Below are 27,819 nucleotides of genomic sequence, written 5' to 3' on the forward strand. Positions count from 1 at the left end.
ATTAACAGAGTTGGCGTATGGGGCAGGTGTTCCTGTCAGGAACGCAGTTCTAGCTTGGGCGCAGTGGTCCTGTGGGGTTGGACCCCTGCACTGGGAACGTGAGTTTGCACATGGGTCTGGGTATTTCTTTGTGCTTGTGGGGCTTTCTGAATTTAAGTCCTAACGGATTTTTATCAATCTGTGCCAGAGAAGTTTATATCGTGTGCTGCGAGTGCAGGGTTTCTCCCACCCTCTTTTTCTAACTCACTATTGTTAGCCTATAAGAAATCTCTCCAGTCTTTAGAAGGATGTTGCAAGCCAGGCGTTCTAGTGAGCTCCCTGTTGGTTTTGATGGGTGGTTGATGGTGCTGAGGAGGCAAAGGACATTTGTCATCACTCTGTGGTCAGAGCGGTGTGTGTACGGTTTCCTTTCCTCCTCACGGGCCTGGATCCACCTTGCCAGCAGCTGAGCCTGGAGGCTCACTCTGGCCTCTGGCCGCATGGCTTTGGGGACATCCCAGCCACCATGCTGAGTCTTACCGCCCAGCTGCTCCTGCTTCCAGTACTTCCTACAGGGGAGGCCTCTGGGGCAGTGTCACTGTCAGACTCAGACGGAAGTCTGGTCTCCTGTTAACAGCTGGCCCTCCCCACCCATGGTTCGGCCACTGGGGACTTTAGTAATTTAAGGTCCGAAAAGTAAAACTTGAATTTGCTGTGGGTGCTCTTTACATAGGATTTACATTGTAGTCACAGTTATCTGTGTGCTTCCAGTGGCTCTGGCTCAGACAGTAAAGAATCCGCATGCAGGGCAGGAGATCCAGGTTTGATCCCTGGATCGGGAAGATCCCCTGGAGGAGGAAATGGCAACCCACTCCAGTATTCTTGCTTGGGAAATCCCATGGACAGAGGAGCCTGGCAGGCTAGTCCATGGGGTCCCAAGGAGTCAGACATGACTGAAGAGACTGACAGTATCTATGTAGCACTTGCGCTGTATTAGCCTACATGCAAACACAACTTCAGTTTTTATAAGGGACTTGAGCATCCAAGGATTTGAGTGTTGGCTGGGGTTCTGGCACCAGTTCCCCTCAGATCCTGAGGGACCCCTGGACCTCCTTTCCCAGTTTATTGGGCCACTTTGTAAAAATCAGAAATCCCAGTGAGTTTTTATGAGTTGTCAGCAATTTTGAGATTGATACATAGGTTTTCTCCTTTAATCTATTAACGAGGTAAACCTCTGTTAATAGAGTGCCCCCTGTATGATTATGGGGAACCCTACATAGAAGTCGTCTGTGGCTATCACCTGCCCACTAATCACTAGTGAGCTGTCGCAGGGCAGGCTGTCCCGGGGTGGGCGCAGCATGAAGCTGGGGAGTGCTGGTGGGGAACGCGGACTTGAGGGCAGGGAGGGCCTTGGGAGCAGCGGGATGGTCTGGCTGGCAGGCGGGGTGTGTGGGGGTGGGGTCCCCCTTGCCTTTGGCCTGGGGCCACACCTGCCAGGGTCTCAGGAGACTTGTGGGGCACTTTGTCCCAGACAGAGGGGCTGGGAAGGAGGGGGCCTGGCTGTGGTGGAGGAGCTCAGCTCAGGTCCCAGGGACCAAGGGGGTGTGAGCTGCTTCTTTGCTCATCAGCCTGTACCTGTGGGTGCTGCTGGCTTCACCCCTGTGGTGTCATCACGTGCCCCCCAGTCCAGACCCAACACCCGGCGGGCCTGCGGCAGGAAGGGTGGCCGCCTGAAGGTGGCAGCCCACCTGGGGAGGGTGTGGGCCCCCAGGGAGGAGCCTTGGGTGAGGACAGAGGGAAGACTGGGGTGTAGGCCTGTGGGAGACTGGGGTGCCTGTGCCCCACAGCCCTGCACAGAGGACCAGGGTGGAGCAGGAGGCGCAGCCTGGGGCTGACCTTGAAGCGGTGTGCCCGCGGCACCATGAATGAGGCCGAGCTCATCCCACTGGGCAGTGCCAGCGGGAACATTCTCCCCAGGGTGCCGGCAGTGATGCTTGGTGTCCAGGAGGCTGATCCTGTTAGCCGTAGGGCTGGTGGTGGGGACCCCGCGAGATGTGCTGGGACCCAGACAGTTGGTGGCAGACGGATAGACCAGATGGTGGAGCCACCAGGACCCTGGGGCTGACCCACGGCGGGATGACCCCAGAGTGCTGGCTGGATCTGCTGGGTGGTGGGTGGTGGCACCTCCAGAGCTGGGAGACAGGAGCACCCTGAGACAAGCCTGGTGGGGACCTCCCAGTGGGGAGGCAGGGGCTGGCTGCCACTTGGGGGGGTCATGTCACCCGACGAGCTGAGGTGACCCAGAGGAGCATGTGGGTGGAGAAGGGCCCCCAGCTGAGGGAGAACGTGGAGAGCATGGCAGGTGGGGAAGTGAGCCGTGATGAAGTGCCCTGCCTCTGCCCAGTGGGACCCACCTTTGGGCCTAACCCCGAGTGCTGGCTGGGAAGATTGCCAGGAGGTCCAGACTGTCGGGCCTCTCCTGCAAGGAGTGAGTGGCCATGATTTCGAGGTCAGGAAAGCCACGTGCAGGGGCGACTAGCAGGACACTCCGAGGGTGGCCAGCGGTGAGGGTCGGGGGACTGTGTGTGGGGGCTGGGCCTGCCAGGAGCGCCTGGTTCCAGCTTGCTGGCCTGGCAGTCTGGCTGGGGTCAGCAGGGTCAGGAGATCGAGAGCTGGAGGCTGGAGGGGTGAGGGCTGCGTCCGATGGGAGCATGCGCTGGCGGCCAGGCCCTGCGCATTGATTAGCCGAGGCCCCGCCCCGGCTGACAAGCCCCGCCCCGCGCCTCTCGGCTCCTCCCCCAGGCTGCGGCTCTGGCCTGGGCAGTGCAGTGCGGGGCTGGACTCTGCGTGGCGGAGGCCGCGCCGCCCTCAGCCCCAGCGGAGACATGGACCCCTCGCGAGCCATCCAGCAAGAGATCAGCTCCCTCAAAGGTGCGGGCCGAGGCCGGGGATCGAGACAGGGGATGGGGTTTGTGGACCAAGCTGTGACCTCTGCCTGGATGCACTCCCCACAGAACAGCGGTCGGAGTCTGCAGCTCTGGGGGCAGCTTTGGGAGTGGGGAGCTGGAGCCCCAGGAGGCCCGGCCCATGCCCCGCCCGGACTGCACCTGGTGCGAGGTCCTCCCGAGGCTGGCTGGGAGGGCTCCAGCCGCGGCCCCGCGGCCCCGCGGCCCCGCAGCCCCGCAGCCCCGCGGCCCCGCAGCCCTGCAGCCCTGCAGAGTGTCAGGGGGCGGGGCGGCTGCGGCGGCGGCGGGGGCGGGGCGGAGGCGGGAGCTGGCCTCTGCTGGCGGTCGGTCGGCACTTTCTCCTCCTGCACTCTGTCGAGTCCCCGCCCAGCTCGTCGGCCTGCCCCCAGCGTCCGAAGGGACCCGGCCGGGCCTGGGGAATCACTGGGGGAGGCTCCAGGCGGGCTGGCTCCGGGCAAGTCCACACTGCAGTTCTTTGTTCTGGGATGGGGGGGGGGGGGGCGCTGGGGGCTGCCCAAGGGCGCCGACTGGTTGCCCTGGAGACCCGGAGGGGCCTGGAGTGGGGTGGAGGGGGCCGCCCTGTCTGCCCGCCCAGGCCCTCCCTTTGCTGAATCAGCGGCTGCGGTTCCCGCAGTGTGGGGGCGGGGCAGAAAGGGGCGTTCTTCCAGCCCTGGGACCTCGGAGGCGCGGGGGGGTGCGCTGGGAGTAGGGCCGAGGGAGGTGTGCCGCAGCCGGCCGCGAGGGCCAGGCCGGGAACATCCTGCCCTAGGTCCCTTCCTGCTCCTTCCCTCAGCCCGCGAGGCCGGGCTGGTGGGCGGGAGGGGGACGCCCCTTCGCGCCCCGCCCCCTTTATTGAGCTTCGCGAATTGCTGCCCTCTCCTGCCGGGGATGGCAAGGGTGGGGGTGACGGGGCTGAGGCCAGTGCAGGGCTGTTTGGGAGGAGAGACCCTTGGCTGGGGGCCTTGGGTGCGGCTTGAAATCATTTTGGGAGGGGGGATGCTTTGGGGTTGGTTTGGTGGGGGACTTGGGGGTTGGGGGGTTAGATCGGAGAATCAAACTAAGAAAATGTGCTCTGGGTGTACGGGGTGGCTGGGAGGGAGAGGAAGTCAGCGTGGGGCTGTGGGGTGGGCAGGGGGAGCAGTGGTGGTCTCAGGGAGGGCTGAGGGACAGGCCAGGAGTGGCCTTACGCGGGCGCAGGGCCAGGCCAGGTTGCTGGCCTGAGTGCTGGCCTGAACCCACAGCTCGTGTTGGTTCCGAAAGTCACAAGTCCTGGTGGCCCGCAGGGCGCGCGGGCGCCGCTTGGCCGAGGGGGCGCCGTCGCTGCCCATCCCCGCGACCTCCCAGACGGCGCCCCGCCCTCCCCGAGCCGGAGTCCGGCCGCGCTGGGCCCCTGCCCGCCGGCGGAGGAAAAGCGGCGCCGCAGAGAGCCGGTGGGCAGGGCTGTGGGCAGTTGGCTGTGCCTGCAGTTTCCTCTGCCACAACTCCGGCGCGCGCGCGCGTGTGTATTGGGAGCGGTTCTGCAGTGCCATGGCAACTGCCTCGGAACCCCGCCCCCACGCGCCGCCTGTTGGCCGCCTGCCCACCTGCGCCTCCCACCTCAGGATCCCCCCCCACCTCCACCCTATTTCTAATCATTTCCCGGGTTGGCAGTGCTTGGTGGGAATGGGTGTGTCCGCTTGGTGGAGGGGGCAGCCCCAAGTGGGAGAGTGGGGTATCAGGCGGGATGGGGAGGCGCGGTGTGTCTGTGGTTGGAGCCTCAGCAGTGAGAGCCTGGGGGGGTACTGCTGGGTGTGGCCGGGCAAGGATCCAGGGTCCTCACGTGCAGCATACAGTCCCCTCCCCGTTGCTGGCCCCCCATCACTGGGGCTCCCAGACCCTGGTGTAGCTGGGCTCCCATGCATCTGTCCAGCTGGCTCACTGGAGGCTCTGGGGGGTGAGGGGGGCTGGGGGAGGCAGACTTGGTGACATTGATTCCCTGTGGCAGCTGAGAGCTTCTGGCCTCTGACAGCTGGCCTGGGGTGGTGGGGGGTGGAGGCCCCACTCCAAGCCCCCCACCCCCACCCCAACCGTGCCCTGCTCGGAGTCCTCTGGACTCGGAGCTGACTCCATGCTCCTGACCCACCCTTGATCTGGCCCGGCATGGCAAGTGTTAAAAAGGGCGGCCAGTGTCTGGGTCTGACATTTGGAGGTGGGGGCTCTGTCCCTTCGCCTGCCTGATGGACAGCAGCCAGAGGTGCCTGCAGCCTGCCTGTCTGTGTGCTGTAGCAGCTGCCCCTGCCATGCTCCCAGACCCCTGACCCCAAGACTCCAGCTCCCTCCTCCCTCCTCAGATCCCAGGCCTCCAGTACCTCCTCTCTCCTTACCAGACCTCTGCCCCCCATGACCCCAGCTCTCCTCCTCCCTCCTCAGACCCCGGGCCCCCCAGCACCTTCTCTCTGCCCTCCAAGACTTCAGCCCTCCTCCCTTAGACCTGGAGCACCCCCTGCCCAAAGGGCAGCACCCTCTTCCGGTCCTTGTGACTCCTGAGGCCCTGAGACTACAACTGCGCGGCCTGAGGACCCTCCTGCCCTCTCTCCTTCCGCTTCCCTCTGCCACCCTTTGGATTCTGGGTCCATGGCTCTCCCGCCAGTCCACCCTCCCCCTAGTCTTAGAACCTTGAAGGAAGTGTTTAGAAACTGATGTAATCACTGACGTGGAGCCTCAGGCCGGCTCTGTGGGTGGGGGCCTTCCTCGGGGGTGGCCCCTCTGCAAGGTGCCCCCCCACCCCGCCCCTCGAGGGGCCCTGTGGGCTGAGGGTGGGAGGGGCTGCCCTTGCTGCTGAGTCAGAGGGGGCCGGCCTGGGCGTCCTGAGGGCGGGCGGGCGGGAGGCTCACGCAGGCGGTGGGCAGGCTGCAGTGCCGGCAGGAATCGCACGGAGCCAGAGAGCCCGGCGCCGCGAGCTGCAAGCCCGGAGCCCGCGCCCTCGAACTCAGCGCTTCGCCCCGCAGCCTGCCCGCCCCGGGGCCCGTTTGCGCGCTGTGTGCAGGGCGTCTCCTGGTCTCTTCTCTGGGCTCCGCCCGCGCCCTCGGCTCACCGGCTCCGCAGCCATGGTGGCCGGCATGTTCATGCCGCTGGACCAGCTGCGGGCCATTTATGAGGTGCTTTTCCGAGAGGGTGTGATGGTGGCCAAGAAGGACCGGCGGCCCCGCAGCCTGCACCCTCACGTGCCCGGCGTCACCAACTTGCAGGTCATGTGCGCCATGGCCTCCCTGCGGGCGCGGGGCCTGGTGCGGGAGACCTTCGCCTGGCGCCACTTTTACTGGTACCTGACCAACGAGGGCATTGCCCACCTGCGCCAGTACCTGCACCTGCCCCCGGAGATCGTGCCTGCCTCTCTGCAGCGTGTGCGCCGCCCCGTGGCCATGGTGATGCCCGCGCGCCGCATCCCCCACGTGCAGGACGTGCAGGGTCCTCTGGGTTGCCCGCCCAAGCGGGGGCCGCTGCCCACCGAGGACCCTGCCGGAGAGGAGCGGTGGGTCTACCGCCGGAAGGAGCCTAAGGAGGGGGCAACCGAGCCCCCTGTGGTGCCTGCCACCACCCCAGGGACCCTGGCGAGGCAGGGGCTGGAGCCTGCCCCACCCACAGGTAGCTGAGCCCTGGCCCCAGCTGGAGGTTGGGGGTGTGGGGGTCTGGGCCTGGGCCTGGTGGACGGGGTGGGCAGCAGGTGTGCAAAAGCTCTGCTCCTGCCAGCAGGTGGCGCTCTCTCCGCCTGGGCACTCTTGCCAGTGGATGCCGGGGCTCCTCCTCCTGGCTTGAGGATCTTGGGGTGGGTAGACCAAGGAGGAGCCCGTGGGTTACTGCCACCCATAGCCAGGCACACCCCAGGGCTGGGGGTGGGGCTCGCGGTTCTCGGACTGGCAGGACCAGCTGTCGGCACAGCCCTGGCCGGCACCCTGGGCCCTCTCGCCAGCATCACCTGTGCCCTGCCCGCCCCCTCCCTGCCCCAGGGATTTGTCTGCTCCAGGCTCTCTCTGCAGGGGGTGGGGATGTGCCGAGGGGGTGCTGGGATGGGACGGGGTATAGCTGCTCTCCAAGTGTGGATGAGTGCCTGGTCTTTCTGAGCCTTGGGTTTGTCCAGCAGGGGTGACATCTGCCTCCGGGTTGTGTGGCACAGATGTGATATGGTGGCTGGGTGCTTGGTCAGCCTGGGGTGGGTGACGGCCTAGCAGGCAGCCCTGGGCTGGGACAGGAAGAGCAGACCTGTGGCTGCGGCAGTGCGGGGCTCTGCCTGGGGTCTAGGTGGATCCATCCCAGGGAGACCTGGTCCCAATGGAATGGGTCCTGCTGTCCCAGGGGCCGGCACCTCTCTCTGTGCTCCGCGCTGTGGCAGCCCCCGGCCCCTAAGGACCTGTGCTGCACCACCCAGGTGGGCAGAGGGTCGCGGGCAGCTCAGGCTCACACCTGTGCTTCTGAGCTCACCGGCCTCCGTGTCGAGTGGGGGTAGCAGATCCCCAACACAGGGTGGGCTCTATGTCACTCCAGCTGGGAAGGAATGTGGTCTCTGGGGGTGGGTGAGGGCCTGGAGTGGAGGCTAGCAGGGTGGGCAGAAATTTGCCAGGTGGATGAGTGGGGGGTTAGGGGACCCAGGCACAGGCCCAGAGTTGGGCCTGGACCCACTAACTAGGGTCCAGGCATGGGAGCCCATCTCGGGGGGTCAGGGAGGTTGTGGGTGGCAGGTCTGACTATATGGCCTCTCCCACGCCTGTCAGTAGGGTGACTGTGTCCCCCACCAGAGACAGTAGTGCTGGGCTGGGCAGCGGTCAGCTCTGAGAGCACCTGATGGACAGGCTCCGCCCAGCCTACTCCCTGACTGTCGCCTTGATGGGGCCCCTGCCCCACTCTGGCTGGCAGAGCAGACTCTCTCCCTTCCTGGGTCGTGGGTTTGGGGAGCGTGGACCCCCTCCTTTTCTCTCCTTCCTTCCTTGTCTGTGGCCTGGCTGGTCTGGCACTGGGCTGAGCAGCTGGGCGGGCAGTTGGCCGTGGGCCAGGAGGGGGGACTGGGTGTGGCTCAGCAGGCGGGGGGGGGGGGGGGAGGTGCCCCCACCCCTGAGGGGGTGACTCAGTCTTCCCTTCCCGGCCGCAGCCGCCGCCGGTGGCAGCTCAGAGTTTCCAACAGGAAATGAGTTCCAGCTCCAGGCTGAGTCAGGGCCAGCGGACGTGGGCTCCCCCTTCCCTTCGGTCCCCCAGGGCGAGCGGGATCTGAGCACCACCCTAGGCACAAGAGGACGCCCAGAGCGCCTCGGGTGATGGGTGGGGCACAGGATTTTGGCCAGGTCTGCAGGGGTCCTGGTGGCTTGGCTAGAAAGTTTCTGATGACATTGGGAACTGTTGACTTCTCAGAGTTTTAAACATTATTAAGGGGGGCTTCCCTGGCAGTCCAGTGGCTGTGACTCTGCACTCCCAAAGCAGAAGCTGCATTCAGTCCCTGGTCAGGAAACTAGGTCTGACAGGCCCCAATGGAGACCTGGAACGGCCAAATTAAATGAAGAAATAAATACTTTAAAAGTTAGCCAGCGATGCGTCATACAGACCCCTCACTTGCTCACAGCATCGCCCCTCTGGTCCGTCTGCAGGTCAGCACGTGGCCCAGCCGCCATGCTTGTCACAGTGGCCTTGCTCAGGTGGACTGCCTCTGCCCGGCCAGCCTCAGCCAGGGAGCCGCGGACCCCTTCCCCCGTGCCCTGGTGGTCTGCTTATCCCTGTGGGAAGTGTCCACTTGCTTGTTCTGCCACTTACCAGTCAGTCCCAGGCTGAGTCCCTGACCAGAAGCCCCCAGCGTGTGGGATGGATGGGCTGGGTGAAGAGCAAGTGGTCCGGGAGGGCCCCTGTGAGAGAGGCCCTGAGCTGAGCCCTGACCGTGGAGGACAGACAGGGTTCCTCTGGGGTTACTGGAGAGATGGACCTAGGGGGAATGGGTTTCATACATGAATTTCATTTCTCAGTGAGCCTGGCTCAAAACTCAGAAAGAACTGGAACTCCAGCAGAGAAGAGGCGCCGTCTGAACTCGCTCACCCCTGTGCGCCAGCAGCCTCTACGCTGCGGGTGCAGGTGCCCTGCGAGGCCGGCTGCTCCTGGCCACGCGTCACACCTGACTCTCCCGTGGCCTTGTCCGCAGGTGCAGAGCCCTGCCGCTCCCTTTCACGGTGCGTGGCGCCCCTGCCAGCCCTCCGTTAGTCTCCAGTTTTGTGTCCAGTTGTCTGCGGATAGACCCGCAGAACTCTGGCGGGTTTTCTAAGCAGGTTACAGTACGATTAGGTTTGTCTTTTACCCGGTCTTGCAGTGGCTGGGCAGGCCAGCAGCGCAGAAGTGCAGAGGCTGGTACTCATCTAGAAGTCCTTTTGTCAAGGCTGAAGGCCTGGAGGCCAAGGCAGGGGAGGGGTCTAGGAGGGGCTGGAGTGGTGCAGGCTGGTGGGGCCGGTGCTGGGGGGGAGGCTGCTGGGTGGGCTGGGCCGGCCGGCAGGCAGAGGGCCCTCCAGCCACACCTGAGGGCTCAGGGATTGCAGGCGAGCTGGTCCTACCCGTCGGTCCACTGGGCTTCACTCTGCCCGGCTCGCTGACTAAGTGGTGGCCGTGAGGAGGAGCCAGGCTCCCAGAGCTGGGTGGGGAGGCCAGGGCTCTCGCGAGCCCTCCCTTTGCCTCCCACCCTTCCCCTCCTTCCTGCCTTCCCTTCCTCTCCTCTCTGCCGCTCCAGAACAGCCAGGCTCATGGTCGGCAGCCATGGACAGGTACAGCATGGAGGAGCTGATTCAGCTGGGCCAAGGTAGGGCAGGGCTGGGCTGGGGTCGGGCCAGGGTGCAGGCCTTTGGAAGGGAGGGGTCCAGGCCTCCAGCTGGGGCTGGGCTCTCCCCACCAGCCTGTGGCCGGGGCCCTGTAGGGGCAGGACTGCGGATTCTGGATGAGCATGGCTCCGTCTCAGAGGTGCTGCCTGCGGTGTCTCAGGGTGCCAGGCCTTGCTGCAGACTTTCATGCCTCCAGGAGGTGGTTCCCCCTGGTGTCAGAGCATGGAGTCTTCCGAGGAGGAGCCTAGCCCTGGCCTTCAGAGCTGGCCCCTGCAGGCCGGTTCCCTTCAGAATTGAGTTTCTGAAGCATGGGGTTGATGGGCAGGAGGCTTGGGTGGGCCTGACCACCCCCCCCCCGCCGTCGCCCCTGGCCCCCCACGTGGGCTGGGTTCCCCTTCCCCGGCAGCCAGAGACCAAGTGTGGCCTGCTGCGCTCTGCTGCCGGCTGCCCACACGCTCCAGGCAGTCGACCAGGGCTGACGTCACGGCCTCTCGTGGCTGGGGTGAGCTCCTCGCCGGTTCTGTGCCTCAGTTTCCTCAACTGTGTGGTGCGGTGACGTGCGCAGCTTACTCCTTGGAGTTCTCAGAGGGTCAGACTAGAATGGTGCCTGTGGGCTTCCTCCAGGGAGTTCTCAGAGGGTCAGACTCGACCGGGAGGAGGGGGCAGGACCGCGACCCCCACCTGCTGTTTCCTGAGCGCACCTTGGCCCTGGGACGTCTGAGACCCCCGGCTGCCAGGGTCTGTGTGGGCCCAGGGCCGGCACCTGAGCGTCCTGGGTTGGGGGAGAGGCCCGGCCCGATTTGGCCTGAGACCTGACCTTGGGAGGCCATCCCGCCCGTCCATCTGGGCCAGGTGTTGTTTGGTGACCTGGCGGGGGCAGGGGTGGTGGTGCTTGCCAGGGTGGCCTTTCCAAGTGCTCCCCCACTGCTGTCCATGCCCCACACGGTGGGCAGGGCAGGAGCTGCACCCCATTCAGGGATGGGAGCCCCTAGGCCCGAGGGCCACCCTGCTCCCAGGTGGACCCCGACACCCAAGGCTTCCCCTGTTGGACTCACCGTGGGAGCAGGCCTGGCGCCGGTGCCCTGGCTCCGCACGTCATGTTCTAAGTCGGGACAGATGACGGGCCTGGCCTGCCCTCCTGGGATATTTATATCCGCGGGCCCCCTGCCCACCCCCCTCCCCCACGGACACAGCTCTGCTGACAGCAGCAGTGCCCGTGCCCTCCTCCACGCACCGTCGCGCTCGCTGCCGCCTCCGAGGGGCCTGTGACCCTCCCTGCACCCACACCCACTCGCTGTCGGACCCGTGGGCCCCCGCTGCTGTCCCCAATGAAGATTGTGCCTGGTAGGTGGGGTTGCCTCTGAGAGCCCAGCGGGCGGAGGGCGCGGGCTCTGCTTCCAGGCGCTTCAGGGCCCACCCTCTCCCTATCTGCCGTCCATGGCGGGGCGGGGGGCATCGGATCGCCCTGTCTTTGACACTGGTTGGGTCTGCTGCGAGCCTGAAGGCCAGCGAGGACCAGGGCCGCTGGCAGCTGTCCCTAGGGGCACCCTTGGAGGCAGAATGGGGTGCGAGGCGCCACGGTCACCCCCTGTGGGGGCGGGGGAGGCCCGTGTGAGGCCGTGAGGGCCGGGGCTGGACGGGGTGGGGGCTGCGTTCAGCCAGGCGTCCCCGCAGGCCCCTCCTCCTGGCGGGTGTGGCCGCGGGTGAGCACGGGTTAAGGCTCCGCTAACCTTGAGCGTGTAAGCGGCGCAGGGCCCGCGGAGCGGCGCCGCCGTGGGAGGTGGGGCGGGTGGGGAGCGCGAGTGGCCGGAGCGGGAGGGAGGCGCGGGCGGGAGCGCAGTTGGTGCGGCGGCGGCGGCCGACAGTGGTCGGGCGGTCCTGCAGGGGGCGGTCCCCGGTCCCGGGCGCCCCCAGCCGTCCTCCGCTTCCTCGGGGAAGGAAGGGGGGCTGCCTGGCTTCGAGCAGCCCTTCCGAAGGGCGGCTCCGCCTGCCGAGCGCGCAGACCGGCGCCTCCAGAGCCATGGAGCCCTCGGGCAGCCTGTTTCCTTCCCTCGTGGTCGTGGGCCACGCCATCACCCTGGCCGCCGTGTGGCACTGGCGCAAGGGGCGCCCGCGGGTGCAGGATGAGCAAGGTAAGGCCGCTGTGGCCACCTCCCGGGTTGCTGTTTTTTGCCACCACCCGGCCAGGGGGCTGAGGGCGGGGCGGGCGAGGGGCCGCCTCCCTCCCGCCCCTAAATTTCCCTATGCCCGCCCCTTCCTGTCTTGGAAGATCGCTCGGGCCGTGGCCAGACAAGGTGTGGACCCCCGGCCCACACCCTGCGCTGAAGATCCCTCCTGCATGTCTGGGCAGGGCCAGGACTCTGCCTCCGTCAGCCTGGAGCCCGCTGCTGGGCAGGGTGTGAAGGGAGGGCTGGGGGAGGCCTGGGCAGCTGGGGAGGGGGCGGCAAGGGGCAGGGGCCTTCCGTCCCGGAGGGAGGCCCTTCCCTAGCAGCCCGTCCGGGGCGAGCACAGGTGACTGTCAACACGGAAACCGCAGCGGGCAGGTGCAGGCGTCCTGGGGACTGAGGAACGGCCGCCGCAGGAGGTGGGGCTGCGGGAGCTGGACAGGTGCCTGAGCGCCCTTGACCAGGGCCCAGTAACGCCTCGGGACCGGCGGCTTACGCTGCCCTTCCCCCCGCTCCAGGTCACCCGCTCGAGGCTATAGCCCTCGGCAGTGGCGCCCGGCCCAGGACTGGGTGGGGCCTGCCTCCACTCCAGTGAATGAGCAGGGGACTGGGGTTCTGGCCAGAGGGACGGCCCCACTGGGGACCTGCAGGGCGGCCGGGCGATAGCCTGAGGCGGGGAGGCTTGCCCTCGGTGGGGGTGGCCAGGGCCGCCCCTGGTGGGCCTGCTCCACGGGAACCTGGCCGAGGTCTGAGTCCGGATGGGGCTCCTAGGCGTGGCTTTGGGGGCTGGGGAGCGGCTGGTGACTCAGCTGCGTGGACGTTCAACAAAACGGTTCAATAAAACGCTCAGGCCAGAGAGTCCCCCCCCCTCGGTTTGGCCCTCCCACCCTCAGCTTCTGTCTCCTGTGCCCACGTGGGCACCGGGCTCCCCTTCGGCCCCTGGCCTGGCCGCTCCCTGGTCCTGCTGCCCTCGGCGCCCCTTTTCGGTGCTTCTGCTCAGTTCTCAGCACCCTACTCCGCACACCCGGCCTTTCCCGCGAATCCTGCGGGAGCCGGAGGTCGTCCGGGAACACCAGGCTCCGGCAGTTCCCAGCCTCTGTCCTGGGGCAGCCTCCTCCTCTGCTGCCCCCAGGCCCCGCCAGGTCCTCTCCCTCCAAGCGGGGGCGCGGCTTCCAGGTCCCCGTGGGGCGGGGCGCCCGCCGGGGGCAGGTTCTCAGCGTCCGGCCCGGCGGCTGCAGCGGGGGAGGGTGTGGCGTGCGGAGCCGACGGCCTCGCGCGTGGGCCAGGGAGCCGACGCACCGTCCTGTTTGCTGTCCGCAGGGCGCCCGGGCTCATGGCTGCGCCTGGCACACGGGGGGCGGGCGTCGCCTTCGCCGCGCAGAAAGAGGTCGTGCTGGAACGGCCGTGCTGGCTGGATGGGGGCTGCGAGCAGGCGCGCAGGGGCTACCTCTACGGGCAGCTGTGCTGCGTAGGTGGGTGCGGCTGGAGGGGCGGTGGTGCCGGAGAGGGCGCCCGACTCTGCGAACGCGGGGAAGGCCGCGGGGGCCGGGGGCGGTGCCCGACCCAGGCGCAGCCCCGCCCCCAGGCTCGGTGCTGAAACACCTGGGGAGGAAGGAGGGGTGGAGTCCCCTCTGCCCCCGTGTTCCCTCCAGAGAAGGGGGTGGGGAGCGGGGCGGGCCGGCCGGCCGGGCCGCGGGTTCCGGGCACCGGGCTGTCGGCAGTCTGCCCGCGGGAGGTGTGGGGTGGGAGGGGACAGGGCGTGGTTGCAGTCTCCGCGTTGCCCTGCACTCTCGGCGTCAGCTCCCTTCTCTTCAGGCTTCCTATCCCGGGAGCGGCCCCACTAGCCATAGATTCTTGCCTTAGTTTCCAAATCTGTGTAAGGGGCCAACGTTACTTTTCAGAGGGTCGCGGGCAGCTCTGGGGACACTGGCCTGGTGGACGGGGCAGGAGCAGCAGTGCTGGGGAGAGCCAGCCGAGACGTGCAGCAGCCTGGCCTATGGGGGCGGGCCGCGCGGGGCTGGGCCGGCCGGGGAGTGGTGGTGGTCTCTTGACTTGAGGGCCTGAATAGGATGGCTGGGGAAGGGTGGGTCCTGCAGCCAGGCGTGAGGGACTGGCCAGCAGGGCTGCAGGGAGCGCCTGAGAGGACACTCTCTGAGATCCTGTGGGGGAGTCTGGAGGCAGCAGGGCGTGCTCAGGGGAGGGATCGGGCTTGGGAGGTGGAGGTGGAACCCTGTACTGGTCAGCAAGCCAGTGTTCTTGGAGCCCCTGAGTGGCAGAGAGGACGCTGGAGAGGGGCTGGGGCGGGACTCCCCCAGCTTGGACACCTGGCCGGGGTGCCTGACGGTGGGGTGAGCCGTCCTTGGTGACCCTGAAATGGGGCGTTGGCCAGCGCAGGGTCTGATGTGGGATCCTGGAGTGCCTCTGGGGGGTGAAGGGTTCGTGTGTGGGGCGTCTCCCGGCCCTGAGTAGAAGGGAGTTCTGTCCAGAGTTGGGGAGTGAGGTGACCTGCGGCAGGGCCCCTGGGGTAGGGGTGGGGGCAGTCAGCTCCACCTGGCTGGGGACCCCTACTCCCTGGGGTGCGCCCCCCCCCCACCCCGTGGCCACAGAAGGGCAGCGGCTGGGTGGGGTGAGCCTTTCCTGGAAACGAGGCCCGAGGCGCCATGGGGGTGGGGCAGCGGCTCCCAGCTGGATCACATCAAGCCAAGTCTCTGACTGGAAAATTCTGTGGTCAGGGCGGTGCATTCTTTCCTGCAGTGGCTGGGCAGCTGGGCAGTCCCTGCGTGGCCAGCGCCACCGTGTGCGAGACGAGAGGGAGCCGGTGGCACCCTTTGCCCTTTGTCCTACCACTTTTACAACCTGAGTGGCTGATACCCGTGTGCCCCACCCGCCTGCAAACAGCCCCCCACCCAGGCTGCCCCCATCACCCCAGGTGCGGCTTCCTCGCCCATGAGTCACCCTGCCTGGGCCCTCTCCCCTCGCCTGACTCACTGGCTGGGCCCCTTCAGGGTGCTCCCCTCTGACCTGGGCCCCCCCTCCCTGACGCAGGGCAGAGTTCCCCAGCTTAGGGCTGGTGAGTCAGCACTCAGTTATGCGCCCCCTCCTGCCCCGCAGAGCACTCTGCCTTTGGATGGGGGCGCTGCTCCAGGACGGTGGGCCACCTGGGAGGAGCTCAGCCCTCACTGGAGCCAGGGGTACAGGGGAGCCTAGCAGGGTGTAGGGTGTAGGTCTCTGAGGAGTGATTTAGGAGGGCTTCCAGGAAAGGCAGCCGGCCCCCCCAAGCCAGGTGTCACTCCCCTTGGGGGTCCCTCCTTAGAGCCCCTCCGCCTGGCAGTTTGGGCAGGCATGGGGCGGCCTTGGGTCAAGGCTGAGCTGGCGCCCCCCTCAAGACGCGTGACCTTGGGCTCCCTGGCCTAGTGGCGCTCAGGCACCCCTCCCTGTGGGGCCCCTTTGGAGTGGCCCTGGGCACAGTGTGTGGCTCTCTGTGCCCCGACACTCGTCTGTGGGCCGTGAGGTGCAGGTCCCCTGGCACCCGGGTTCCCTCTGGGGCTGCTGCAGGCAGGGTGGGTGAGGAAACCCCCGGGTTTCCTGTTTCTGCCTGGCTGTAGGTGTGGCCGTGGGGGAGGGGCTGCCTTCCTGCTTCCCGCCGGGACACTCCCTCTCTGGGGGTGTGCAGGCTGGGGTGGGGCTCCCGGGGCGGGGACAGCGGCTAGGGAGTTCTGCGGCCAGGGAGTGGCCCGCACTGGGCTCCAGCGGAGCTGAGTGAGCAGAGCCCCCGAGTGAGCGTGTGTGCCGAGCCGAGCGCCTCCGCCGTGGTGTGCCCCACAGCCGCGAGCGCAGCACCTGGGGGAGGGACGCAGCGCCGAAGGGGCAGGGCGGCACCATGTCTCAGCAGCGGCTGCGGGTGCCCGAGCCTGAGGGCCTGGGTCACAAGAGGACCAGCTCGGAGGACAACCTCTACCTGGCCGTGCTCAGGGCCTCAGAGGGCAAGAAAGGTAGCGGGACTCCACGCCGCTGCGCAGGCCAGGCGTGGGACAGGAAGGGCCCAGTTCCTGCCGCAGGAAGCCTGGCATCGGGTGGGGTGGGGCCCAGACTGTGAGGCTCTGAATTTGGGGGACAGACTCTGAGACCAGCGTTGGCCCAGGTGCAGAGTTGCTGGGGGGCCAGCCAACCATGCCCCAACACAGAGAGGCTGGTGGGGTTTCTGGGTATTGGGCGGTTGGGGGCGGAGGGCTCTCCATGCCCTGCAGGGGGACAGAGCTTCCCCTTGCCTAGCCCTGCCCGGGTCTGGGTCCGGGCCTGCTCAGGCCCCCGGAGGCAGCCTGTGTGGGGGTGGGGCAGGCCAGGACTTGTGTGCTGTGCCTCCAGGTGTGGCTGCCAGCTCCAAACCCTCCCATCTTGGGAGACCCAGCAGTGGGCACCTGGGGCCTGGCCCCCGGCCTCTATCCAGGACTACCTGGGGCCTTGTAGGGTGGGGGGCAGTGTGATTCTGAGTGGCACCAGCCACTGTGCATGGCGGTCACCTCCCGGGGGCTTGCGGGGCTTCTTCCAGGCCCAGGTAACCTGGCCTTGTCTCTCCCAGATGAACGGGACCGTGTGCAGAAGAAAACCTTCACCAAGTGGGTCAACAAGCACCTCATCAAGGTTGGTGGTGTCTGTGCACACGGTTGTGAGCGTCTGTGCAGGAGTGCCTGTGTGTGTGTGTGTGTGTGTGTGTGTGTGTAGGGTCGCGGGGGTGAGGAGGATGCCCTGGCTGTCCGGCCCAAACAAGGGCTGGAGCCCGCTCTGCATCTACGCGGTCGGGCCTGCTTTCTGCCCCAGGACCCACCTCCCACCTCTGAACCTGTCCTTTCTGTCTGCTTCCTCCCCTGGCTCGCTCATCTCCTGTCTCTTTTCTCCTCCTCCTCGTTTCTCCTGGTCTCTGTAGCACTGGAGGGCAGAGGTAGGTGCCTCCTCGGGGGTGGGCGTCTTCTGTGGGCCCCCTGCCTCGAGCCTTCTGGGCCACCCCCACACTCTGTGCCTGCAGGCTCAGAGGCACATCAGTGACCTGTATGAAGACCTCCGTGATGGCCACAACCTCATCTCCCTCTTGGAGGTGCTCTCCGGGGACAGCCTGGTACGTGTGTCTGCCCGCCCCTCTGCAACCCTGCCTGCCTTCCCTCCTGGGGTCTTACCCGTGACTGCCCCCCCCAACTCTGTGTCCGGCCTGGCCTCAGCTTCCCCCCGCGCCTCCTGGTCAGTGTCCATCCTGGCCTGGGAGCCACCCGACCCCTGCGCCTGGGCGCACGGCCCTGCTGCCCACCGTGCTCAAGCCTTGACACTGTAACCTCATGCTCTGCTCTGCTTTGGTTTCTCTGCTGCTTGGACTCTGAACTTTGACCTCTGCCCTTTACCCTTTGCCCTGCTCTGGCTGGGCAGCCAAGAGAGCGGGACGTAATCAGGAGCTCGCGCCTGGTGAGTGGATGTGCCCGCTGGCCACGGCGGCACGTGGGCTCCAGGAGCCCGGCTCACCCGGCCGATGGCACTGGGGCGGGCAGATGGCCCTGCTTCGAGCTGCCCAGCAGCCCGCCTGCTGCACTGCCCGGGGCCGGAGACCCACAGGGGCTGCCACCGCTGGGCAGGAGGACCCCTCCCCCAAACCACTACCCTCCGCCCGTGGCTTCCTGGCTATTGTGTCCTCCCCGCCCCCTCCTTCCTTCCCGCAGCAGGCCTTGGAGTTTCCAAACTGTTGCTGGGCCTGGCTCCTGAGCCAGCAGACCCCCTCCCCTAACCTGGGGTGGGTGACCCGGGGTAAGGGTCATGGATCCCACGGGGGCTCACGGGTGCTGACCAGCGTGTCCTCCCTCCCAGCTGGGGTGGGTGACCCGGGGTAAGGGTTGTGGATCCCGCGGGGGCTCAGGGGTGCTAACCGGCGTGCTCCCCTTGCAGCCGCGGGAGAAGGGGAGGATGCGCTTCCACAAGCTGCAGAACGTGCAGATCGCCCTGGACTACCTCCGTCACCGCCAGGTGAGGTGCCCAACTGGCCACAGGCCCTGGCCCCTTCTCTGGCTGACTCGTGGGTGTGACCGAGGCCCGCTTGCTTGCAGGTGAAGCTGGTGAACATCAGGAACGATGACATTGCCGACGGCAACCCGAAGCTGACCCTCGGCCTGATCTGGACCATCATCCTGCACTTCCAGGTAGTGCAGCTGCCCACTTGACCCTCTGCCACCTCCAGAGTCTGCAGGGTAGGCCTGGCACCTGGTTGGGCATGTGGCCTGGCACCTGGAGCCTTCCTGTCAGCCTGCGCTGCAGCCCTGTGCTAACTCCATGGCTTGAAGGCCTAGGCCTCTCCAAGGCCTGCCTATCCCATGCCTCTGGCCCCGGCTCTCCCTGCAGAGGCACGGGTTCTCTGCTCTGTGTGGCCTCCCGCCACAGGGAAGGTTCTGGAGAGGCACCCGCTGCTCGGGCTGACTCACCCACTGCCTGCCCAGCCACACAGGAAGCCGCAAATCTGAAAGCTGGGCAGGCAGAGCCTGGCTGGCACGGCAGCTGAGTCATACAGGCGGGCAGACCAACAGACAGATAACTGGGAACAGACAAGCTAGCAGACTTGGGCCCAAAGGATTGGACTGAGTGCAGGGCCAGGCTCGGGCTGCAGCCACACGTGCCCAGTCCTAGGACCCAACCTTGGCCTGCAGCCAGAGAGGCCCTGACCATCCCCTACCGCCTGCACCTCATGACAGTCTTCTCTAGGCCTGGGGCTTCTGGGCGAGCCCCTTGCACATGCCCTCCACCAACTCTGATCCTGCCTTGGGGGGTGCAAGGTGTAGCTGGGCTGAGGGAGCCCAGGGCACCCACATGTGGCAGCTGCTGCCTGGGGTGGCCTGGGCTCTTGACGCTGAGGGGTGGTGGGTCCCAGCGGCTCCTTGACGTGGGCAGGGCCCGCTTGGCCTCGTGTCTGCCGAGGGGGCCGTGCCTGAGCCCCGCCTCCTGCCCACTGTGCGGGCAGATCTCAGACATCCAGGTGAGCGGGCAGTCAGAGGACATGACGGCCAAGGAGAAGCTGCTGCTGTGGTCCCAGCGCATGGTGGAGGGCTACCAGGGCCTGCGCTGTGACAACTTCACCTCCAGCTGGCGCGACGGCCGCCTCTTCAACGCCATCATCCACCGGCACAAGTAGGCGGCCGGTCGGGGCGGGGCCGTGCGTGCGGTGGGCGGGGGCACCTGAGTCCCTCGGCCGGGCGACTGCAGACATGCTGGGGCAAAGGGGACGGCGAGAAGGCGTGTGCTGCGCACGGGGAGCCGCTTCCCCAGGAGATGGGCTCTGCTGCCAGCTGCCTCCCCGAGAGGCCCAGCCTGGCCCACACCCTTCCCGCCGCCTCCTGGCCCTTCCTGGTTTTGTTGAGGCCAGAGGACCTCGGGGCTGCTGGTTTTCACAGCCACGAGCACTGGTCCCACACTGATGCCCCAGAAGAGGCCTGAGTGGGGTCAGTCCTTGGGGGAACCTCAGCCCCCACCCAGGACCCAGGGCCTGGTGGACAGGGTAGCTGCAGGGAGCCCAGATAAGCACCCCACCCTGGGCCCCTGCACCCCGCAGGTCCCAGGAGCTCCTGGGGGCGGGCCCTGCACATGGGGGCGGGGCCTGCACATGGGTGCCATGTGGGCAGTTGCTTCTCAGGGTGACCGTGGGCTGGGGGCTCTGTGTCCCGGGGATCTGCAAAGGGTCTCTCTGTGTGCTGACCTTCCCAGGGGGCCTTGCTGCTCCCGTGTCCCTGCCTGCCTGCCCCACCTGCTCCTTTGCCCCCAGGCCCATGCTCATCGACATGAACAAGGTGTATCGTCAGACCAACCTGGAGAACCTGGACCAGGCTTTCTCTGTAGCAGAGCGGGACCTGGGGGTTACACGTCTCCTGGACCCTGAGGGTATGTGCCACTTTCCCCTCCTCCCTCCCTGCTCCCCCCGCCGGCGCCCCTCTGACACCCCTCCCTTGCAGACGTGGACGTCCCTCAGCCCGACGAGAAGTCCATCATCACCTACGTCTCGTCCCTGTACGACGCCATGCCCCGTGTGCCGGACGTGCAGGACGGGGTGAAGGCTAATGTGAGTTCCAGCTGGCAGGGCGGGGTGGGCAGGGGGGCAAGTGGGCCCCAGCGGCCCCTCATGCCTGTTCCCCCCCGCACCAGGAGCTGCAGCTGCGCTGGCAGGAGTACCGGGAGCTGGTGCTGCTGCTGCTGCAGTGGATCCGGGCACATACAGCTGCCTTCGAGGAACGCCGCTTCCCCTCCAGCTTCGAGGAGATCGAGGTGGGTTTCCCTGCTCCGCGGGGTCCTGTGTCCACTGTGGGCGCCCAGGTTTCACTACTGACACCTCCCTGTCCCCAGATCCTGTGGTGCCAGTTCTTGAAGTTTAAGGAGACAGAGCTTCCAGCCAAGGAGGCAGACAAGAACCGGTCCAAGGGCATCTACCAGTCCTTGGAGGTGAGGGGGACCTGGAGTTGAGGGAAGCCGCCCAGGAGCCTGGGGCCCAGGGGCCCATCCAGCAGGCTTGGCCTGCCTCCTCACTAAGCTGGGGCCAGGGCTGTTTCAGGGCAGGTGGGCCTGGGGCCTGGGTGCCTGCTGGCCTCGGCCTGAGCTTGGCCCTGCCCACAGGGAGCGGTTCAAGCAGGCCAGCTCAAGGTGCCCCCTGGCTACCACCCGCTGGACGTGGAGAAGGAGTGGGGCAAGCTGCACGTGGCCATCCTGGAGCGGGAGAAGCAGCTCCGCAGCGAGTTTGAGAGGTGGGCGGGCAGGCAGGCGGAGGGCGGGTGGGGCCCTGCAAGGAAGCCACCCGAGGGTGAGTCACTGCCCGGGGAGGAAACCCCCACCCCTGGGCTGGGAAGCCCACACTGGGGCCAGCTCAGCTGTGGGCCGCAGCCCGGCAGGGAGGCCCGGAGCAGGAGGCAGCTGTGCTCTGAGGCGGGAAGCCTGGCGGGCCGTCGCCACTCATGAGGGGGGCCGTGCTTGCTCTCGACCGCAGACTGGAGCGTCTTCAGCGTATTGTGAGCAAGCTGCAGATGGAGGCTGGACTGTGCGAGGAGCAGCTGAACCAGGCCGACGCCCTGCTGCAGTCGGTGAGGGCTGGGCCTGGGCAGGGAGGCTGCACAGAGGGAGGAGCCCCAAGCCCGCCACGCCCTGCAGCCGCTGCTCCTGCCTCCTGGCATGGGGCCATCTCTGACCACAAGATTGGGTAGAGCCGGCTCCTGGGCACCAGGCCTGCCCTGAGCCGCCTGCTGGCTGGATGTGGCAGAAGGGGACCCAGACTGCGGGGCCTGGGCTGGGTCTCTCTCAGGGAGGACTTTGCTGGGGTGGGTGATGGGCAACAAGGCTGAGAAGCACTTGGCTTTGGGACCCAGTGGAGGCCTTTGCTCTTGACCCTAGTCACCACAGAGAACTGGGCCTGGGGGCTTGATCAGAAGCCTTAGAGACATGTAAGGTGCTGGCTGGGGAGGAAAGGGAAAGGACGGGCTGGGCTCGGAGGCGGGGGCACAGGGTGGCCAGGCTCTGAGTAAGGGTAATTGCCTTGTAGGACGTCCGGCTGCTGGCCGCAGGCAAGGCACCGCAGCGGGCGGGCGAGGTGGAACGAGACCTGGACAAGGCTGATGGCATGATCCGGCTGCTGTTCAATGATGTGCAGGCTCTCAAGGATGGGCGGCATCCACAGGGCGAGCAGATGTACCGCAGGTGGGACACGCCCCTCCAGTGCCTGCGGCAGGCAGCCCTGTTCCACCACCCCCCTGACCCCTGCCCTGCCCACAGGGTCTATCGCCTGCACGAGCGTCTGGTGGCCATCCGCACCGAGTACAACCTGCGTCTGCGGGGCACACCACGGCACCCCGAGCTTGAGGACTCAACCTTGCGCTACCTGCAGGATCTGCTGGCCTGGGTGGAGGAGAACCAGCGCCGGGTGGATGGTGCTGAGTGGGGCGTGGACCTGCCCAGCGTGGAGGCACAGCTGGGCAGCCACCGCGGCCTGCACCAGTCCGTTGAGGAGTTCCGGGCCAAGATCGAGCGGGCCCGCACGGATGAGGTGAGCGAGCAGCAGGTGTGAGGGTGGTGGACGGCGGGGGTGGGCAGGTCCTGGCCACCGCAGGCCTCACCCTGCTGGTCTCCCTCAGGGCCAGCTGTCCCCCGCCACCCGAGGTGCCTACCGGGACTGCCTGGGTCGGCTGGACCTGCAGTACGCCAAGCTGCTGGTGAGTGGGGGTCAGGCGGGAAGTGGGTGCGGGGAGGGGTCCCGGGAGGAGGAAGCAGCTGACACAGCCCCTGCCTGCCTGCCCACAGAACTCCTCCAAGGCCCGCCTCCGGTCCCTGGAGAGCTTGCATGGCTTTGTGGCGGCCGCCACCAAGGAGCTCATGTGGCTGAGCGAGAAGGAGGAGGAGGAGGTGGGCTTCGACTGGAGTGAGCGCAACAGCAACATGGCCGCCAAGAAGGAGGCCTACTCGGTGAGGCGGGGCCCCTCAGTGGGTGGTGGGGGTCCTCGGTGGGTGGCCGGGCCAGCCCAGGCCCCGGGGCATTTGGTGGGAGCCAGGGTGCCTAGTGCTGCCTTGGCACTGCCCCTGAGACCTCTGCCCCTGTCAGGCCCTGATGCGTGAGCTGGAGCTGAAAGAAAAGAAAATCAAAGAGATCCAGAGCACTGGGGACCGCCTGCTCCGGGAAGACCACCCTGCCCGACCCACAGTGGAGGTGAGAGGGGCCTGCAGGGACCCCCTGCAGGCGCCACTGGGGGGAGGGGCAGGGCTGGGGACCCACCTGGTCACCCCTGGTGGGGGCGGGGCTGGAGGGCCCCTGGTTGGGGCGGGGGGCTGGGGCACCCCGGGCCACGAGGCGGGCAGGGCCTGATGGGCCGCGTGCTGTGTGGCAGTCCTTCCAGGCAGCCCTGCAGACCCAGTGGAGCTGGATGCTGCAGCTGTGCTGTTGCATCGAGGCGCACCTGAAGGAGAACACTGCCTATTTCCAGGTGAGGCCTGGGCTCCCCCCATGCCCAGCCCATTGCAGTGGCCTCGGCCTGGGCTCCCCCCATGCCCAGCCCATTGCAGTGGCCTTGAGGTGTCCCTCTGCTGGGCTGCAGGTGTGAACTGGGTTCGTACACTGTCTGTCTCACTGACCTTAGTCAGCGCTGTCCCCAGGCATTGGCCTGGTCCCTTGCCCTACACTGGGGCAGCCGGGGCTGGGGACTCTGACCCTTTGCTGCTGCCCCAGTTCTTCTCAGATGTGCGGGAGGCCGAGGAGCAGCTGCGGAAGCTGCAGGAGACGCTGCACAGGAAGTACACCTGTGACCGCTCCATCACCGTCACGCGGCTGGAGGACCTGCTGCAGGACGCCCAGGTGAGCCGCTCGGCCGGCCCAGGGCTGTGCAGCGGGTGAGGGGCAGACGCGGCTGTCCAGTGGTGCAGCCAGTGGGGCTGGAGGGCAGCTACAGCCGTGGGTGGTCCAGGGCTGGGGACTGCACGGGGGGAGGCAGGCCTGCTGTCCGGGCTGATGCTCGGGGAAGGTCCCTCTGGAGGCAGAGGGTGGCGACTAGAGGGACCAGCAGGGGTCGGAAGAGGTCAGACTGTGGGAGGTCAGCATAGCGGGATGGGTATGAGTGGATGAGAGCTTAGTGGCAGGGGCCTGGCACGAGAGTAGGTGGCTGCCCAGAGCCAGTACGAGAGCCGACCCTTGGGGCCGTGGGAGTGAGGAGGGGCCTGAGTCAGCCGCTGGGCTGTCAGTCCTGCGCTGTAGGAGGCCCACCGGCATCCCAAGCCAGACAGTCTGGGGCAGGTGGGGCTGAGGTGGACACAGGTGGCCGAGCATGGTGCTCAGGCCGGGCGAGACGGAGGAGGGGGGCCGGAGGCCCTGCTGGCCAGGACAGGCGCAGGCAGCTTCCACATGGACTCTGACCTGCGGCCTAGGGTGATCCTTGGTCCCTTGGAGGGGCTGAACCGGAGGAGGTATGCACCCTTCCACAAGGACCAGGGAGGGCAGAGGGGAGAGGGAGAGGATGACATGGCACCCTCCCCGAACGACAGAGCTGTGGTGCGGATGGGGAGGGGCACTCAGTCCTGCCCAGGGAGGAGGGTGTCAGTGGAAGCCCAGGGGCCTGTCCTGGCGAGTGCCCAGCCCCACCACATTCCAGGGACCGTGGGAAGGAACTCCTGGTCTCAGGGCAGTGTGGGGCAGCAGGGGGCACGTATGCGTTTCCTGGGGCAGGCACGGGGGTCCTCATAGAGGGTCTCGGACCCCCCTAACCCCCCCCCCCCCCCCCGCTGCAGGATGAGAAGGACCAGCTGAACGAGTACAGGGGGCACCTCTCAGGCCTGGCCAAGAGGGCCAAGGCCATTGTGCAGCTCACGCCCCGCAACCCCACCCAGCCCACACGGGGCCGCGTGCCACTGCTGGCCGTTTGCGATTACAAGCAGGTGGAGGTGAGGACCTGGCTGGGTGGGCTGGGCCCCGGAGGGGGCTGGACGTGGCCACACTGTGACGGCTCTGGCTGCCACAGGTGACCGTGCACAAGGGTGATGAGTGCCAGATGCTGGGCCCCGCACAGCCGTTCCACTGGAAGGTGCTCAGCGGCTCTGGCAGTGAGGCTGCCGTGCCCTCCGTGTGCTTCCTCGTGCCCCCACCCAACCAGGAGGCCCTGGAGGCCGTGGCCAGGTGTGTGGTCCTGGGCGGGGCAGCCGGCTAGGTGGTAGGGCAGGTGCCTGGACACCTCTGACTGTGCCCTGCCCACCAGGCTGGAGGCCCAGCACCAGGCCTTGGTCACATTGTGGCATCAGCTGCATACAGACATGAAGAGCCTTCTGGCATGGCAGAGCCTCAGCCGTGATGTGCAGCTCATTCGCTCCTGGTCCCTGGTCACGGTACGGCGGCCCTGCCGGGTGCTCAAGGCTGGTGGGGTGTGGGGCCTCTCCATGGCTATGCTTACCCCCTGGTCTCTGGTCATGGTACAGTGGCCCCACTGAGCACTCCGGGCTGGTGGGGTGTGGGTCTCCCCGTGGCCACACTCACCCCTGCCTGCCTGCCTGCCCGCCCACCCGTAGTTCCGCACGCTGAAGCCCGAGGAGCAGCGCCAGGCCCTCCGCAGCCTGGAGCTGCACTACCAGGCCTTTCTGCGGGACAGTCAGGACGCCGGCGGCTTTGGGCCTGAGGACCGGCTGCAGGCCGAGCGCGAGTATGGCTCCTGCAGCCGCCACTACCAGCAGCTGCTGCAGAGCCTGGAGCAGGGTAGGTGTGGGCAGCCGGGGGTGGTGGGGGGCTTGTGGGGGGCCATCCATGGCCGGGCGGCGTGCGAGCAGGACCTATTCCCCAGGTGAGCAGGAGGAATCACGCTGTCAGCGCTGCATCTCAGAACTCAAAGACATCCGGTTGCAGCTGGAGGCTTGCGAGACACGCACGGTGCACCGCCTGCGGCTGCCACTGGACAAGGAGCCCGCGCGGGAGTGTGCCCAGCGCATCGCCGAGCAGCAGGCAGGCCCCAGCCCCTCCCCCCCACTGCATCGTACCCCGCCCCCCGCCCCTGGCTCCCAAGGGTGCTGCCTGTCGGGCTCGCCGGCTCAGCTTGCCCCCTGCTCTGTCTCCTCAGAAAGCACAGGCAGAGGTGGAGGGGCTGGGCAAGGGGGTTGCCCGGCTCTCTGCCGAGGCCGAGAAGGTCCTGGCCCTGCCCGAGCCGTCCCCTGCGGCCCCCACTCTGCGCTCAGAGCTGGAGCTGACCCTGGGCAAGTTGGAGCAGGTCCGCAGTCTGTCCGCCATTTACCTGGAGAAGTGAGTGTGCCGGTCAGCGGCCGGGGGTGGAGACCAAGGGGGTCTTGAGCAGAGCGGGCGGGTGTGGACAGGCTGATGGGCTGGGTGATGTGGCCACGAGGAGAGTCCACTGAGGGAGAGCAGGCGCGGGCCTGGCCGGGGTGGTGCGGGGCGGCCGAGGGATTCTGTGTGGCTGGCTTCCTGAGGACGAGCCGAGGGCTGAGAGCAGTTGTGGGAGGACTGGCACCCCTGCCCACAGGACATCAGGAGGTTGGGGGGGGGGTCACCAAGATGTGGAAGGCGAGTGTGCAGAGGCATGGGGAGCCCAACAGGGTGAAGAGTGCTAGAAGGGGGCGTGTTCAGCAAGAGTCAGAACTTGGCTTGGGGGGCACTGGCAACCTCAGGGGAGGAGCTTCTTGGTGGAAGGTGGGATCTGGTGGGCTGTGGGTGACATAGCAGAGACCCAGGGTGCTGAGAGGGCCCCCTCCCCGTCCCGTGCCCTGGGGAATGTGGAGTCCTCCCCAGGACCCCTCCCTCCTCCCCGCCCTCACTTCCAGACACGGGCACCTCTTCCTGCACTGTCCATTTCGGCATACACGTTCACGTGGCTCGTAGATTGTTTTCAGAAGCTTCTTGGGAACTCCGCACGCTCAGTCCCCCATGAGCCTCCCTCCAGGGCATGGCATTGGTCCTCAGTCTCTCACCCAGCCTGTCTTCATGTGGCCCTGCCCTCCCCCAGGCTCAAGACCATCAGCCTGGTGATCCGCAGCACGCAGGAGGCTGAGGATGCCCTCAGGGCCCACGAGGAGCAGCTCAAGGAGGCCCAGGCTGTGCCCGCTACCCTCCCAGAGCTTGAGGCCACCAAGGCTGCAATGAAGGTACTGCTGCCAGCCTGCACCCCACCGCCAGGGCCTGATGGCATCAGGGGCAGCAGCTGGGGCCTCAGGCTGAAATGGCTGCTCTGCTCTGGCCCAACAGAAGCTGCGGGCCCAGGCAGAGGCACAGCAGCCTGTGTTCGACGCCCTGCGGGACGAGCTGCGGGGGGCGCAGGAGGTGGGCGAGCGGCTGCAGCAGCGGCATGGCGAGCGGGACGTGGAGGTGGAGCGCTGGCGCGAGCGGGTCACACAGCTGCTGGAGCGCTGGCAGGCTGTGCTGGCCCAGACCGACGTGCGGCAGCGTGAGCTCGAGCAGCTGGGCCGCCAGCTGCGTTACTACCGGGAGAGCGCGGACCCGCTGGGCACCTGGCTGCAGGATGCCAGGCGGCGGCAGGAGCAGATCCAGGCCGTGCCGCTGGCCGACAGCCAGGCCGTGCGCGAGCAGTTGCGGCAGGAGAAGGTGGGCCTGGGCCGGGCGGGCAGGAGGGGCGGGCGTGGGTGTGCGCCGTGATCGCTGACCACTCTGACGCCCCAGGCCCTGCTGGAAGAGATTGAACGCCACGCGGAGAAGGTGGAGGAGTGTCAGAGATTTGCGAAGCAGTACATCAATGCCATCAAGGTGAGGCTTTGCGGCCTCGGGCCCCAGGGGAGACGTGCAATGGGCCGCGACCTCTGGGGGCCCCCCAGCCGAGGCCATGCTGGGCAAAGCCTGCGGGCAGGTTCAGGGGCGGGGTGGGGCGGGCAGAGCTGGCAGCCATTGGTGTGTCTCTACAGGACTATGAGCTTCAGCTGGTCACATACAAGGCACAGCTGGAGCCGGTGGCCTCCCCGGCCAAAAAGCCCAAGGTCCAGTCGGGGTCCGAGAGTGTCATCCAGGAGGTGAGGCTGAGGGGCTGTGGGGCTGGTGGGTGGGCGGAGCCAAAGCCACGCAGGGCCTGGTGGGCTCTGGGCAGGGGCAGGGCTGACTGTGGGCACTCCTCTCCCCCCAGTATGTGGACCTGCGGACCCGCTACAGTGAGTTGAGCACGCTCACCAGCCAGTACATCAGGTTCATCAGTGAGACCCTGCGGCGCATGGAGGAGGAGGAGGTAGGACTGCCAGGGTGGGGAGGCCATCCCATCACCACCACCCCCCTGGGATGCGTCCAAGGGCACCTGGCACAGCGCTGCCCACCCCCTGCGCCTGGGCTGCCGGTGCCCCCGCAGCACGGCCCACCGCACGTGGCCTGGCGCTGCACGGCTGTCTCCCCAGTGGCTGGCGTGTGCCCCCGGGCCT

At 67.0% G+C, this 27,819-nt stretch overlaps 1 protein-coding gene across 15 annotated transcripts in view; it reads left to right on the plus strand.

The window, feature by feature from the left end:
• Positions 1–27,819, plus strand: part of PLEC (plectin) — a 54,394-nt gene that overhangs the window by 15,151 nt on the left and 11,424 nt on the right. For 3 of the 15 annotated variants that reach the window (XM_070464293.1, XM_070464291.1, XM_070464290.1), the window contains 31 exons: positions 16,508–16,569; positions 16,853–16,867; positions 16,952–17,041; positions 17,344–17,379; positions 17,854–17,931; positions 18,012–18,104; positions 18,917–19,083; positions 19,715–19,830; positions 19,902–20,008; positions 20,092–20,211; positions 20,290–20,385; positions 20,557–20,684; positions 20,924–21,017; positions 21,473–21,627; positions 21,703–21,973; positions 22,062–22,139; positions 22,228–22,389; positions 22,526–22,630; positions 22,809–22,904; positions 23,147–23,272; positions 24,199–24,351; positions 24,429–24,583; positions 24,663–24,789; positions 24,970–25,153; positions 25,239–25,396; positions 25,512–25,690; positions 26,409–26,547; positions 26,648–27,004; positions 27,080–27,163; positions 27,319–27,423; positions 27,534–27,632. In XM_070464293.1, the coding sequence (XP_070320394.1) occupies positions 16,508–16,569; positions 16,853–16,867; positions 16,952–17,041; positions 17,344–17,379; positions 17,854–17,931; positions 18,012–18,104; positions 18,917–19,083; positions 19,715–19,830; positions 19,902–20,008; positions 20,092–20,211; positions 20,290–20,385; positions 20,557–20,684; positions 20,924–21,017; positions 21,473–21,627; positions 21,703–21,973; positions 22,062–22,139; positions 22,228–22,389; positions 22,526–22,630; positions 22,809–22,904; positions 23,147–23,272; positions 24,199–24,351; positions 24,429–24,583; positions 24,663–24,789; positions 24,970–25,153; positions 25,239–25,396; positions 25,512–25,690; positions 26,409–26,547; positions 26,648–27,004; positions 27,080–27,163; positions 27,319–27,423; positions 27,534–27,632 (3,935 nt within the window). Of the gene's footprint in view, positions 1–2,812; positions 2,911–6,016; positions 6,570–9,648; positions 9,745–11,045; positions 11,108–11,768; positions 11,896–13,246; positions 13,401–15,692; positions 15,921–16,507; positions 16,570–16,852; positions 16,868–16,951; positions 17,042–17,343; positions 17,380–17,853; positions 17,932–18,011; positions 18,105–18,916; positions 19,084–19,714; positions 19,831–19,901; positions 20,009–20,091; positions 20,212–20,289; positions 20,386–20,556; positions 20,685–20,923; positions 21,018–21,472; positions 21,628–21,702; positions 21,974–22,061; positions 22,140–22,227; positions 22,390–22,525; positions 22,631–22,808; positions 22,905–23,146; positions 23,273–24,198; positions 24,352–24,428; positions 24,584–24,662; positions 24,790–24,969; positions 25,154–25,238; positions 25,397–25,511; positions 25,691–26,408; positions 26,548–26,647; positions 27,005–27,079; positions 27,164–27,318; positions 27,424–27,533; positions 27,633–27,819 lie in introns of those variants that run through there. The other 12 variants (XM_020883689.2, XM_070464295.1, XM_020883748.2 and 9 more) reach the window with 10 other exon arrangements.

The sequence above is a fragment of the Odocoileus virginianus genome, unplaced genomic scaffold (genome assembly GCF_023699985.2).
Source record: "Odocoileus virginianus isolate 20LAN1187 ecotype Illinois unplaced genomic scaffold, Ovbor_1.2 Unplaced_Contig_23, whole genome shotgun sequence".
NCBI lineage: Eukaryota > Metazoa > Chordata > Mammalia > Artiodactyla > Cervidae > Odocoileus > Odocoileus virginianus.